The sequence below is a fragment of the Diadema antillarum genome, unplaced genomic scaffold (genome assembly GCF_040938485.1).
Source record: "Diadema antillarum isolate AM-2024a unplaced genomic scaffold, OU_Dant_1.0 scf00000066, whole genome shotgun sequence".
Classification (NCBI taxonomy): Eukaryota; Metazoa; Echinodermata; class Echinoidea; order Diadematoida; family Diadematidae; genus Diadema; species Diadema antillarum.
This window is the reverse complement of record NW_027270955.1, coordinates 2,376,742-2,391,879: the sequence shown is the minus strand read 5'-3', so window position 1 is coordinate 2,391,879 and position 15,138 is coordinate 2,376,742. Positions and strand designations below refer to the sequence as shown.

General features: G+C 38.7%; 1 protein-coding gene across 1 annotated transcript in view; it reads right to left on the bottom strand.

The window, feature by feature from the left end:
• Positions 1-15,138, bottom strand: part of LOC139716509 (uncharacterized) — a 51,429-nt gene that overhangs the window by 17,314 nt on the left and 18,977 nt on the right. The window contains exon 6 of the mRNA XM_071628050.1: positions 10,579-10,836. Coding sequence (XP_071484151.1) covers positions 10,579-10,836 — 258 coding nt within the window. The remainder of the gene's footprint in view (positions 1-10,578; positions 10,837-15,138) is intronic.

Sequence of the window (15,138 nt, the reverse complement as noted above, 5' to 3'; positions counted from 1 at the left end):
TTGTTATATTTACTGTTTACAAATTGAGCAGAGTTATATTCTCATATCAAATATTCTTAGATCGCAACGAAATATTTTCAACGAGAAAAAAAAAAACCAATGAGAAACTCCACTTTTCATTGTTATTTCTAACTAACATGAAATAAAACTGAGCGCAAATTTAGTATTAGGTATACCTCTGACATAAATGCACACACAGGGGGACAATGAAATAAAAAACAACAACACAGAATCTTCAGAACGGATGGGCAAAGTAAAACCAAAACTTGCTCATCAAAACATCTTTAATGATTTTTATTAAAAAACATATGAACGAAAGTACTAGTCTTAATTTGTCTTAAATAACATGCATTTTACGTAACGCATGCAATTATATATTTTCATAATGGTGACGGTAATTATACTATATTGTATCTACAACAACGTAGACACAATCTTTGATATCTATTGGAAGCAATCAAGGCGTGTGCGTGAATAATCCACATCCGTGTAATAAACAATAAATAAAATATCACGTCATGTTCAGATTATATCAATTAGTGCTACGTAGACAGAGTTTATGAAACGTATACAGGGCACACTACCATGTATCTTGGTACATATTCAAGTTTAAGATCTAACATTCATCCAACATGTCCGATGCTGCTCAATGGTGAACAAGTGATGAAGAAGATCGTAAACTCTCAATGTAAAAGGTCCTTATTTTGAGTCTAACTTCAACAGCGGTTGTACCCCTATGAGCAAGGCACTTTATCAGCATTGCCTTGTTTGTAGCATCCCATGATGATGAATGGCAATGCCCCAGTCACATAGACATCCCGGATCACCCCGGACCACCCCGGATCTGATCTGGGGAGAGATCCGTGTTGACGCCAGGAGGCCAACACGGCAACTTTTGGAGGTCGAAAACATCCGGCGTCATCCGGGGATTGCCGTGTAGCTGCCCTGTTGATCCGTGTAGCTGCCGTGTTGATCCGTGTAGATGCCGTGTTTGTCCGTGTAGACGCCGCGCTCTTCCGGCCTTATCCGCGTAGCTGCCGTGTTGATACCGTGTGTACAGTCATACCAAAAGCCCGGATCTCCCTGGATATCCCCGGACGTCCCCCCGCATCACCGTGTAGATCCTTGAGCATCCGTGTTTATATGTGACTTGGGCATAACAAGCTCACTTGAGCATCTTTCGTATGCTACATTTACACCACGGTCCCGGCGGCCACACCAGCCCCGTTTGCCCGAAACGCAGTGCGCCGAGGGCAGGTGAGATGTATACCTTATCAGTGTTTCTCTCTCTCCCTCTCCTCCCTATCTCTCTCTCCCTCTCTTTCTCTGCCTCTGTCTGTCTGTCTGTCTCCCTCTCTGTCTCTCTCCCTCCCCTCCCTCTCTTTCTCTCTCTCTCTCTCTCTCTCTCTCTCTTTAATAGAAAAAACGAATCAGCACGAAGGATTCAGCTGTTTTATGTACAATGACTGTGAGCATAAAAAGGCGTTGGGTCTTTCAATAGTTCACAGTATTACAACTGCTCTCGGATTTGAATAGGCTGCCAAGTGCATAGCCATTGAATAAAAATACTCTACGGTGATCCGATGCGCCTGAAATTTCATTTGACAATAGGGCACATATCGATCTAAAGAGACATATTCTTTGACGTAAACATAAATTATATACCGCAGTAGCTGACTGTGACATTTAAATGCATTTCATCAGATTCACAGAGTCCGAAGTCTACCCCGACATTGAATTGGTCATTGAAATATGATTTTGGGTCACGATTGTCTTCATCAGGCAGTCGAGAGTCAGTGCTATTGGCATCCTTGGCAACAGGGGCATCCTCTTTCTTGTGACCTTTTAGGAGTTCCTAGTCATGATGTTACAAGATTAGTATAGTTTAACCGCAGACATCGTGAACAGGCGCATTTTGCCTATCTTTGACGCATAGGTTGTTTCAACTTCGACTGACAAAATGGATAAATACTGGAAGATCACTTCGACTGTCAATTTCAATCGAGCGGCATCAGGCAAGACATAGGTCGCCCTTTCTACGAAGCCCATCAATACTTTTTAAAACTTGACCATAGTTGACCGCGTAAATGTTCAGTATCATCAGTCACGCTCGCAATGTACCTGAGCGCTCTATTCTGTGCATGGTGTATTGTTTCTCCACCTTTTATCGGATTTTAATACATGTCCATTATTATACTAGGTGTTTCAAAAAACATTTCCCACTTTTGATCATAAATATTTCAAAAACTATTCATTTGATAAAACTGTCATTGATATGAGTAATAGCTGGATAGTGTACAATTTGGTTGGAGGCAATTTGCACGTGAAAGCATAAATCAGTTTCATTAAATCTAAGATTGATTTTGAAGTAAGGTTTCAGATTTTGGTCAAATTTTAACCCTCTGTACAAAAATTGAACTTCGCACAGGAACCAATGATGTGTATGTGAGTGTGTGCTGACAATGGCCCTGAACAATGGACATGCCTGAACCACCTGTTGACTAGGCGTCAGTCTCGCGCTCCCTGGCACATGAATGCTTAATCAATAATTCATGTGGATTGCCCTGGGCACTGCTAGTCTGAATTCATGCACGGTAAAGTGCTTGCAAACACCACATTTCATTCCAGCTGGCAATCATTTTCAAATTTTGCTTCGTACATATCACTAAATTTGGGATATAAATAAGCATGAATGATCTAAAGTTCCTCATTTTAATACAACTGTCTACTAATTGAATAGATTGACGAATTTTTCGCTTTTTCAATAAAAAGAGATCATTTTTGGTAAAGAGTTCAGCAGCATTTATCATTGGGGCGATTTGTTTAAGAGTAGATTTATTTAAGGCTCCATATACACAAGTGTATATAAACTCCAATTGATTTTCTTTACTTTCTGTCACCACGTTTACGATAGAACAGAAGGCATTCATTGTAATTTTGTTTTTCAGAAGTAGGGAGAGCACTGACGTGACTCAACGACAGTATTGACAGGCGTTTGACTTTACACAGATACTGCCAGAGGCTGAATAAAGACTAGCTGTGATAGTGGAATTTCTCATGAATGAATGATGAAGCATTCAAACCCTGGCCATTGTTCAGGACCATTGTCAGGTGTTAACCACACACTCCCATACACACCCATTGACCCCTGTGCAAAGTGAAATTTTGTACAGAGGGTTGAAAATAGAGCAAAGTCTGGAACCTAACTGTGAAATTAATCATGGATTTCATCAACCAAATTGTACACTATTCAGCTATCACTCATATCAATGGCAGTGTTATCCGATATATAGTTTTTGAATTATTAAGAATCAAAAGTGGGAAATGTTTTTTGAAACACCTAGTACAATGTAGTTGCATACAGGGCGCCATGCACAGGCAGCTGTTGGCAAGAGCTGGCGGGAATAGTGGTAGGTATCTATAGAAATACAGACGAGATATCTTTCTGACTGCTATGTGCCTTAAAGACAGCCAATCCCTTTTGCATGCAATTTTTTGGAAAAATTGGTGAGAACACTTAGGCATTGAAGAAAACACTATTTGGAAACCTCCTGTAAATTTTGAACTCAAGAGGGTCTTTATTTGTTTAGTTTAATTGACCGTTCAGATTTGAATAATTTTTGCGAACTTCGCAAAAATTACAAATCTAAATACTAGTCTAGTTTTACAGACCTGTGTGATGCACTTAGTTGTTCATGTAGTTCAATTCTCTTTTCTGACAATGCATATCTGTTGTTCGAAGTATAAGATTCATATTACAACCACAGGAGGATTAATGTATGCAGCTGTGCCTAGTACACAAAATACGTTACGGTGAGCGTTTGGTGCATTATTTGAATTTTAAAGGCTAACAACCTTCAAATATTACAGAAATGTTATAGATTTACAATAGTCTTGTCATTCTGGAGGAGTATATCATGTTCTGTGCTATTTGGGAAGAAATGCAAAAGGGAAGGGCCATCTTTAAACACGACCTAGTGTTTATACGATGTCCAAAATTTCCGAACTTGTAAGCTGGGGTGTAAGGGTTGTTCATTGTCACCAAATTACATTATATGCCTTCAAAATGGACAGTCACCACGTCTTTATGTACTTAGTAGTGACTAGGGACAAATTGACTCCGTATATCTAACTTTTTGTATCATGTAAGAAATGCGTTGTGATTCGTTCTATCGCGGAGCAAGTGCTGAAAGACAGTTGCGTTCCTCAGCTGATCAAATTAGCCGCAGATGCCGTTGAACATAATAAACTTCATAAAGAATATCGGTCATTTTTGCCTGTGAATAAGGCAAAGGCTATTGTTATGCGAAAGCAGTACGGGTATTTACATGGTCCATCAGTCATTTTGCTGCGGACCGACATTAGTGAACGATTTACATCATTCAACGATGACCATATTCTTTTCTGTGTTGAGAGATATGGTATCTGTTCATACGCAGAAAGGCACTAATTATGTGTAACATTATAGCTAGGGTTCGACACTAGCGGTGGTCGATGGCCCAGGGACAAGTCGGGACACAACATTTCTAAGAATGTTAGATTCGTGTGGCCCAATCGAGCAACTAAAATTAAAAATGGCTTGTTAAGTTTGCTTGTGTTTCAGGCCACCAAAATTTCAGATTTAAACTTTTTTTTCCTAACCGAAACGGGCCACTAGCCAAAAAAAAAAAATTTTAGTTTCGAGTCCTGTTTTAGATAGCAAATCCTTTTCAAAAGAAAAGTAAGTACTACACTCAAGTAGAACGACAAAGAGCTTCATCGTTAATCCATTCCTAAACAAAGATGAAAATTATTATCCTATTATATTTTCAAAGGATCGCAGCATGATAAGACTGTAGCTACATACAAAGTGGCGAATTTGTATATGCTGTAGTTTAAAAAAAAACAGAAGGAACAAAAAAAATCGGACAACTTTCCGTTGTACATAACAAAAATAACGATACTGACAACATGTGGTAGGAATATTACAGAATAAACAATAGTAACAAGTTATTAAAGGTATTAGCCCACATTTGCAAACCCACGAAAATCAAAACTGCGTAAAACAGGTCCAATATGACTTCAAGTACAAGTTATAACAGTAACATACCTCACCTGTTGCTATTTGTCTATACCATTTGATAAAAGAGAGAAAAATCGTTTTAAAATCAATTTTCAAACCGGGTCAACCCGACCCAAAATCGAATTACGAGCGCGGGCTAGCTACGTACATGTAACTTACACATGAATCGCATGCATTAGCCTGACCAGACCGCTGTGCACAGCGGCTGCGTATAGTTACGCATGCATGTAGTACGTACGTGGACCGGAGCTAGCGAGCGTTATACGCATGCATGCGGTGCGTTTTCATTTATTTTTATGAAAGTAATGGACTAATTGGAACGAAATTTTGCACAGGTGTTACTGCAATCATACCCAAACTCCATGCTAACTATGAGACCAATTGCTGCAGGTTTACAAATGTGGGCTAATACCTTTAAGCACCACTGACGGAGATAATGAAAACGATTATTGGCATGTATATTTACATAGCGAGTATAGTACAACAATTGACACGGTAAACGAATACCACATTCAAAAAAAAAAAAATAGACATGCCTTGGTGCGTCTGACTGCCTGTATAGGTTATGTAATACACCGTATGTGTATGTGTGTGTATGAATGTAAATATTCGTGTACATACATAAATGTACACACGTGTCAAAGTCATGTTCAAATGTCTGGTCTGGGATACGTTTTTCCTGACACATACTTACAATATATTTGTTAACTTCACTTATCTTTCTAGAATCTTGCCAGAAGAGGACATGATAAAATATCATGCTATCATAAAAGTATCGACGAAAACATTATTCAATATATATATACTGTGTATTATATATATATATATATGCAATATCTTTCCTCAGTTTTCTATCTGACGCGAAATGTTGACCTCATACCTCAAGAACCATGCACCTACGTATATCACAACGGATTGTGGATATGTTAATCGTCTACGCAATAATGTAAGACAGAATAAGTTTGAACTTGCCCAATAAGCGCTGAGTTTTTCGGCGCCACCAGAGTTCCAAGAAATCCTTCTTTATATAGAAATGTCCACTCCATTATGAAGCTGACTTGAAACAAATGTATGACAATAGACCGACCAGAGCAAAAAAGAAAACATCAAAATCGGTCAAAAATAAGAGTATGGAATGCTCAACTTTTTACGAAACACATCCATAATCACAGACACGCGTTACTAGTATATTAAATAATAATTCGATTGCCATTCGATATTGCGTTTGCATAGACTTAATAGTAGCATGACAGTTGTTTAGAAACGTGAACTACGCCCTTAAAGTTTTTGATTGGTTATTAAAGTTTTCACACCAGGACAATTAAACATTCGGTGAATATGTGTAACTAGGTAAGGACTATGTATGAACGTGTGTACACTGACGTCATTGTCTTAAAAGATATTCTACTCCTTGACATCGTCATTTTCATTCCATTTTCTCTCAGAGCTTAGAAGACGAGATGCTAGTGTAAATGCGAGAAAGCCAGCTGAGGGGTAAAAGAGAACATATTTGCATTTCTTTCCTTCTCTTTCCTTTCATTTTCTTTCCTTTCATTTTCTTTCATTTTCTTTTCTTTAATGTCGATTGATTCGATGTTGCATTCCGCTCTCTCAAGACAACCCCAGATGAATTTCAGCAGCTCTGTGCTTCTTTCCACACTTTCCGTATGGTCACTTTGTGTGTAATTTTCAACTGTGATCACGTCCTCAGGGGGAAAAGTATAATTTGGGAACAAGTCCCCCCAGATCCGACCTTTAAGTTGCATGTCGATTTTATGCGTGAAGACATATTTCAACTGTCCACCTTGAAGACGAAGATGATTAAGAAAGAGGAGAAAAAAAGTAATACAGTTACGAAATGCAAGATAATGCAAGATAAAAAAGCGAATACATAAAAATGTAATTTGCAGGTTTTAATGCAGGAAAACTCCTCTTCACCTGTTCATTTCTAATTCTAAAATGCACAATCAATATACTACATAGCAGTAACAGTCTTAAAAATATTGTTCAAAACATTAAGAATAAATTCCATTCTTGTCACAAACAATGATATTGTTTGTGATAACGTAGACATTAAATGACACTTGAATGATATTGCCTCACATCTTTTCCATTCTATGTACATAATATTATAGAAACGATATTGTTTGATTGTTAGCATGTAGAATTTCCTCTTAGGAGTCCATCAATAGCATATGTTGAAATGTTAACCTCTATTAGGGAAAGTTTCTTCTACTGGAGCATTTACATTAATTCAGAAAGTTCACAAATATAAATAAAACTCAGCAATTGCTCAGCGGAAGTGATGCCTTTGAATTAAATCCCGATGAAATCCCGTTTCCTTTGATCATTTTCCGCCAAAAAAAAAAAAAATGAATAAAAATACGTATATTCATTTCTGGTCAGTTTCCTTCTGTTTACGTTTATTTTTTCTTTATCATACCGAAACAAATAAGTAGAATCAAACAAAGATCAGCCACCTAACCAGTCCTGGTCCTACACTACAACCTTAAAAAAAAACTGGGCAAATCTCTTCGAGCACATAACTTACCATATAACTCTTCTACCGCTAAGGAAAAATCACTTTGAAATTTCCTCATTACACTGGTAGCATGTTCTTCTCTGTTGGAATGCAAACGAATGTAAACAGGTAATGGTTGTGGTAAATCCGACACAAATCAGATATGAAACACTGCTACTCACGCACATCGGGTCCCGAACCCTCTTAACTTTGATATGATACATTTTTACATGATCATACAATTAATTTGATCACTTAAAATGTAAGTCGGGAATTAATTTTTCCATTATTTATTCCGTTTTATTTTCACAGGATAACTCTTACGTTTAACAACTGATTTACAAAGGCACCCTGCACAAAACTAACACAAAATACATAAAAAAGTTACTTATGAAAATACAGTAAAATAAGAATAATACTTATTACTTATTTCGTTCTTCATCAATGGAAACAAATTGTACAAACCAATTTATACAGTCTTAACATCAATTCCGTCATCCTTATACATTCTGATGCACTCTACTATACCACCTCCCCCCTCCCCCTTAAAAAACGACCCCAATAACAACAAATCCTCAGGGACAACTAAAACACGTATGTATTGACATACATGAAACACGTGCGTCGAAAAACATTTTCTGGTGGATGTTCAATAGGCTCTACTCTTCGAAACAAAATCAAAACAGATCATGGCTTCTTTACCAATTAAGACTAACATCGCCATGCTGTCAATCATTCATTGAATTTGTAAATGTCAATTAAAAAATAAATGAAGTTCATGTAATCATGAAGGAACAGCTTGCTTACGGTGCCTACATTATGCATGTAAAACGGATTTTGTCAACGTGTGGTCTTACCTTGCATCAGCAACAAATATGGGACAGTGTATCCTTTCTTCGACGTCACAGTTGTTCTCTGAAATGGAATTTGGTAAATATACAATCTATTTGCTTAAATCACTGCCCCGAAGAAAAATTCACTAAGAATAGATATCATGGACAAATTACATACATTATATCTGGAAAGGTTGAATTATGATGAACAAGATTCAATTACTTAGAAGTCAAAAAATGTCATGAGGAGACAGAAATCGCAATTTTCTCACTCCATTCAGACCCTTATGTGAGACTAGCGGATCGCCAGTCGACTTGGGAGAAAAAGGAGCAGAATAGGATGACGTCACATCGGAGGCAATTTTCATCACAGCCGGCCAGCCGGCCATCACATAGACAAACTCGCATTCATTTTCCCGCACATGTTGCATATTCACCTCGTTTGCATCTCATAGTTGTATCGACAGATGCACCATTTGAGTTTTCATTCAGGGTTTGACTCATCTTGGAGACTGTTTGGAAACGTTTTCCCAATATTTCTATGTATTGAAAACTTTTTATGAAGAAATTATCGGCCTGCAAACATGCTATTTCTTCAGCTCCAGCTGCACTGACAGACTGATCAGCGATGTGTTGCCAGCACAGTCGATGTCTTCAGAGTACTAGTGAGTAGTAGGCTGTTAGTTGTAGGCCTACCGTATCTCCAGCCAAAACTAACTAGCTGCAGTATCACGAAATATTTTTGTCAAAGGTACGTTTTCAAATTCCTAATTTTCTGATATTACTACAAAAGGCAAACCCGGAGATTAGGGGTCCGTATCCAGAATACACGTACCCAGTACACCCGACGCTAGTCTACTATAGACTATGCTTTAGCGATATGGTAGTCCGTGGGCCCCAGCCTCTGTCTCCTCCGCTACTCCCCCCCCCCCCCCCCCCCCCCCCCCCACACACACACACACGGACTTGCTGTGCGTGTGATTGTGAGACTGCACTGAAGACTTGAAGTGGAACAGCAAACAAGATAAATCAATTCAATGAATTCTCAAATCTTGTTTGCTGTTCCAGTTCAAGTCTTCAGTGCAGTCTCACAATCACATGCACAGCTACCGTATCGCTAACTATACATAGCCCTGTCGCTGTACGCAAGTATACACTTGTGTACAGCTACAGGGCTGTATAGTTACCGTATCGCTAGACTATATAGATCTAGAGGGTCTAGATTTCTAGTGCTTGCTACCCCGGAGCCGCGTAGCGTAGGCGTCGGGTGGGCTGGGTACGTGTATTCACTATTCTGGATACGGACCCCTAATCTCCGGGTTTGCCCTATAAAATATTGTTTCAAAGGATTAGAATGTCAGCCGACTGTAGGTATGAGCAAAAAGCTATGCCTAGGCATATCCTTATCGGTGCCGGTGGCGGTGCTGATCCATATTTCTCTACGACAGTACTACTACTAGTCCGTAGGCCCCAGACTGTGCAGGCTGTGTCTCCTCCGGTTCGTTACTCTCCCTCCCCTATCCCTAGCTGGGGCCGGGGAGGGAGAGTAACGAACCGGAGCGGAGGAGACATAGTCTGCCCGGCCCACGACAGTACGTCTACGTTATGTTGGAGCTTGCTCGGATATTTCTCATGCTTTTTAACATTATCATTCTTTTAAAACAATTTTGCTGTCATCTTTTCCTGCATATAAGGCTACCATTTTTTTTTTCAAGAATGATAAACATTTACCTAGTTGATAAGTGACTGCGTAGGCTGAGTGATGGCATATAGGCAATGAAATTTATGGCAGCTGGTTCTTGTCAGGCATAATTCAGATTTTGGTGAGGGTTTTAGATATTTTTTCATCTTTCATCTGACATTGATTTCATGTGCTCTCACATGGCACATTTGTGGAATTTTCATGAGATTTTTTTTTTCAACACTCGTCTTTCACAAACGGGTTCTGTTTATCTAATACTCACTAGGATTAGTAGATCTATAAGTATAAACTACTGTATTCGGAAAAACTTCCCTATGGCCCAGCCACCAATTGATAGTTGTTAGCGAAGTATCTTGATCGAATAGAAAATGACACGGGAAGGACAATTAAGTAAGCAAATAATCATTGACTACTAAGGAGATGGGAAAAACTATCGTTCGCCAAGGCGGCTTGGGCCCACTATCTTGCCTGAGCCGCTGGGCTCCTTGCTGGCCGGCCGCCGCCGGCTGCTGTGGCTCTGGCTCATGCTGGTAGGGTCGCGGCATTCCACCCACATCTCCCTGATCGTCGTCAACTTCTAGCTCATTTTCTTCTTCTCCAATCTCTCCGACCTCTCCATCATCATCATCATCGCTGTCGTAAGAATCAATGTCACTCTCTTCACTAAATTCAATGTCCAAGTTCAGTAACTCGACTTCCTCGTCTACTCCGTCCGACACTTTGATAACAAAACCAGACCTGATACAGGGATTGTGTGTACATGTGTGATACAGCTGAAAGCCGGCAAGAGAATGGTCTCCGATGTGACGTCACAGATATTACGCTCAGCCATGAGGCAAATCTCTCGTTTGAAGAAGCTACACCCCTGTAGACAATGCCAGTGTATATCTTGGCAATCAAGGACTTAAAAACCAAAGATATAAAACACCTGTTTCTTCACCCTGGCCTAATCTAAGCATCAGTCACCGCCACGGGGGGGGGGGGGGGGGGGGGGGGGGCACCCGCGAGAGGAGGAGATTGTTTTGGTTTTGGCATGGGCTATGTAGCTCCATGTTAGCTCCATGGTGCGTGTGTGTGTACGTGTGTGTGTGTGTGTGTGTGTGAGTGTATACATTCAGTATTAATGCTCTCCTTCTTATTCCTGTATTTTCGTTATTTATGGGTCAAATTTTTTCGTTCGAAAGTTAAAACGGATGACCATAGAATTTATCAATTAAACCCTGGCTTGGCCTCCAGGTTTGCCACGCCTGAGTAGAAAGTTATTTTGCAATGGGCAAATACATATCCTCCCACTTCTCAAACGAGGACTCGTTAGGGGGGTATAGCACCCCATCAGCTTCGTTTGCCAATGGGGTCTCGTCTCAAACGGGGATTTGACGGCATGTGTGATCAATTTCCCCACTGCTGATCAGCGGGCTAATAATTATCTGGACAAAAATCAATATTAACGAGGGGCTTGAGCATATTTTGAAGAAAAAAGGTGCTCAAATTAATCTGTGGACCTTCCCCTCAACAGTAATATGATTTTTGAGTCAATTAAACCCATTTTTGACTCTTCGTGATGCTTCTTTAAAGCCTATATAAGAAGTACAGATAATAGCTTCCATGTAGATCACTTGTTGATATGTTTAAGGTTTAGGGAAGTCGCATGTGAATCATAATAAAATTTACTGGAAGTTGTTTTGCTGTAAATGTTAACTCAAAATGTGTGAGAAGTAACCGAATTTCGTTAGATACCTTCTTTCGTATTTGAAGAAATTTCTTTCTGCAATTTGAAGAATAGTCTTTTGAAATGTTCATTTCTCAAAGCAAAAATAGTGCTACTTATACATGAAACGAGAAACAAAAGAAACAAAAATAAACTACCAAATTCTGTTGGCCATTTCCCAACCTCCCATAAAACACACACAAGCATGCACGCGTGTGAACTAGGTGCAACCAATATCCCAGTTTGTGTGTTTGTGTGTGTGTGTGTCTGCCTATATGTATGTTTATTTGTTTATTTCTCATATATTGCTTATATGTTTTACATAACGATTACATACTTACAAGTTATTTTTTTTTTTTTTGGGAGGGGGGAGGGAGGTGTCTTACCAACACTTTTTTTTCATGAGCGCTACGGCGCAGCACGTATATTGAAGAAGGGGGTGATGTCCACTTTGAAAGACAATAAAGCCAAATATCTCGAGTAAACTTATTACACTGTGTACTTAAAAGGGGAAAGAAGAAAAAGTCTGCAAGTATATGTTTATATTATTCATGGTGATTTGATAACATGGCAACAGGCCTATAGCTGTTGCTGTGGCATGAACTGAATAACCCTGCCGCAATGGCTTACGCAGATATTTGAAGAAAAGGAAGCCAATTGCCGTTTTGCCATGGGAAATGTCTTTGAAAACATTTTATTCAGTCCAAATCCACTCTATGAAAACAAGAATTAAGCATTATCTGAAACATACTTAGATTTACGTTACAAATCACACAAATACTTATTGCTAAAACTCTTGGAGAATCACAAAAACGCTCTTCTTTGACAGACAAGCATGCTGCTTTTCTTTTCTTTTTCAAAGTCTAAAACTGATGTAAAATCACTGTATACTAATGTGATTATTTCGAGACTGCAAGTATCTTTATCTAATTCCGCATGAAAAAAAAAAAATACGATCAAGTGAAATTTAATAGAAGTTGCACGAAGAAAATCAAATGCTTACTCAGTTGATCCGTATTTTCATTTGTATCATCCGAATAATCTTTCAGGCCTCTATTGTCGAAGAGCGTGACACTGTTTGTCAGGTGATACGGTGTTTTTCTCGGTGTAAAACTGCCACCTGCCATCTCGTCATTGGATTCGTCAGCGTGTTTGTGGTACTCGCCTGCAGTATGGTAATTGTGACCAGCAATTTAAGTAATGTTGATTACACTGCATATAGGGCCCATATATATGTATATGTATATGTATATATGTATATAAATATATATATGTATATATATATATATATATATATATATATATATATATATAACAAGTAAAACGACCTATCGCATTCCGGTCTTGTCTTGTTCTTCGAGAAAAAGAAGGAAAAAAAAAACAGATATGGACTACAGTAAGTGGTACATAATCTGTGATACTCCCACCAGGCATGCCGTATGTATCGCTAGTTTCAACCAAGAGACTTCCATATTCACCTGCTACGTGATTTGATTTTATTTCGACTTTATGAACATATTACACAGAAAAAAGCATAGATGAGGATATTTTCACTAAAAGTTATTGAAATATTACATGAATGATGTGCATTGTATAGCGTATCATCAAATAACCTGATTCAGAAAAGTACAGAGCACTGTATACCTTTACACTGCAACAACAACAACCAAAAAAAAAAGCAAAAAAGAAAGCAGCATTTGCATGTGATTTAGCAAAGATAAGTTGCAGCAGGCGACTTTGAGTCTACTGTAGAATTCGTTTGACTAATTTCCAGGACGGAAAGTCCTTTCCATCTTGAAATACCATATACAATATAAGCAACAGAACAGTTATACGAGTTTTACGAAGCAGTGATATTGGTCACATTCAAGCACATGCATCGTGATTATTATTACTGTTCAGGTGTGAGTTTCTTCAGTTTGTCTTCCTCTACAAATTAAATTTGTTAAGATCGCAACTGCTGATCTGTAAATTAACAAACATGTCTGAAAAAAGGAAGCACTGGGTCTCGAACCTGTCATGTTATGTTAAGTAGTCCAAGGCGGACAAGGCATAGGATAAATGAAAGAAAGATATTATTCAGAGGGGTGAGGGTTCAGGTGTGAGTTCTTCAGTTTGTCTCCCTCTAGTAACAATGTCGGAATTTCGGAGCTTGGGTATTTCTTCCATGTTCATCGTGTCATTGCCAGCAACCAGGGACAGCCTAGTGGTAGTGTCACTGCCCGGAAAGCAGTAGATGACAGGTTCGAGTCCCACTGCTTCCTTTTTTCCGATGTGTTTGTTAATTTATAGATCAGCAGTTGCGATCTTAACAAATCTAATTTGTAGAGGGAGACAAACTGAAGAAACTCACACCTGAACCTTCACCCCTCTGAATAATATCTTTCTTTCATTTATTATTGCTGTTGTTGTTTAATTGTCTTTTGTAATTTCTAACTGCACATCACGATATTTGGAAAACATAACACAAAGCAACAAAAAAAAATCAATATCAACCAAACGTGCAAGGTATATCTCAAACTTTTCATAGTGCACAGTAAGCATGTCATTACAAGTGCAATATTCTTATCTGTTGCTATATTAGTGTTAACATGATTCATATCATTGTGTCTGTACACGAAATATTATGTCTATCTATGCTGTAGCAGTGAACAGGATGTTTCATTCATTCCATAGTCATCCATCTCACCGCCACCCTTCCACAGTCAAGTTCTCATCGTTCCCTGCTTTCTTTCTCTCATCAAGATCTTCTGATATGCTGACAGCCACTTTCTATTCCCCACTCCCTTTCCACTCCTCCTGTCATCTGTCTTCACCTCATCACACGATATCAACGATGCAAATGTAAACGACACCGGAAAGTCACCGGGACATGTTTTGTAAACATGAAGTACAGTGATGTATCAAATGTAAATGTGTTGGAATAGTATACTTGAGAATAGTGAATAAAGAACACTTGCATTTTGACTAAAACAACAACAACAACAACAACAACAACAACAACAAACAACAACTTGGACTCATAGAAAAAGTGGACTGATAGAAGCGAAGAACACTCAGTGGAGAATTACCAGTGTCACAAGAACTGGTAATACACTATGAATAGACGATGATGGCCTTTGCTTTGCCACTGTGTGAGAGCAAAGTGACTGGCGAAATGTTAAAAAAGAAAAGAAAAAAAAGGAATTAAAAAAAAGAGTCCAATGATCAGTCATTGTGTTTGATCGAAATGTGTAATCCTTCATAAGATGTGTATTCACAGACAACGTTAGGACAACTCATTATAATCCTTGTTTACATGCTTGTAATGAA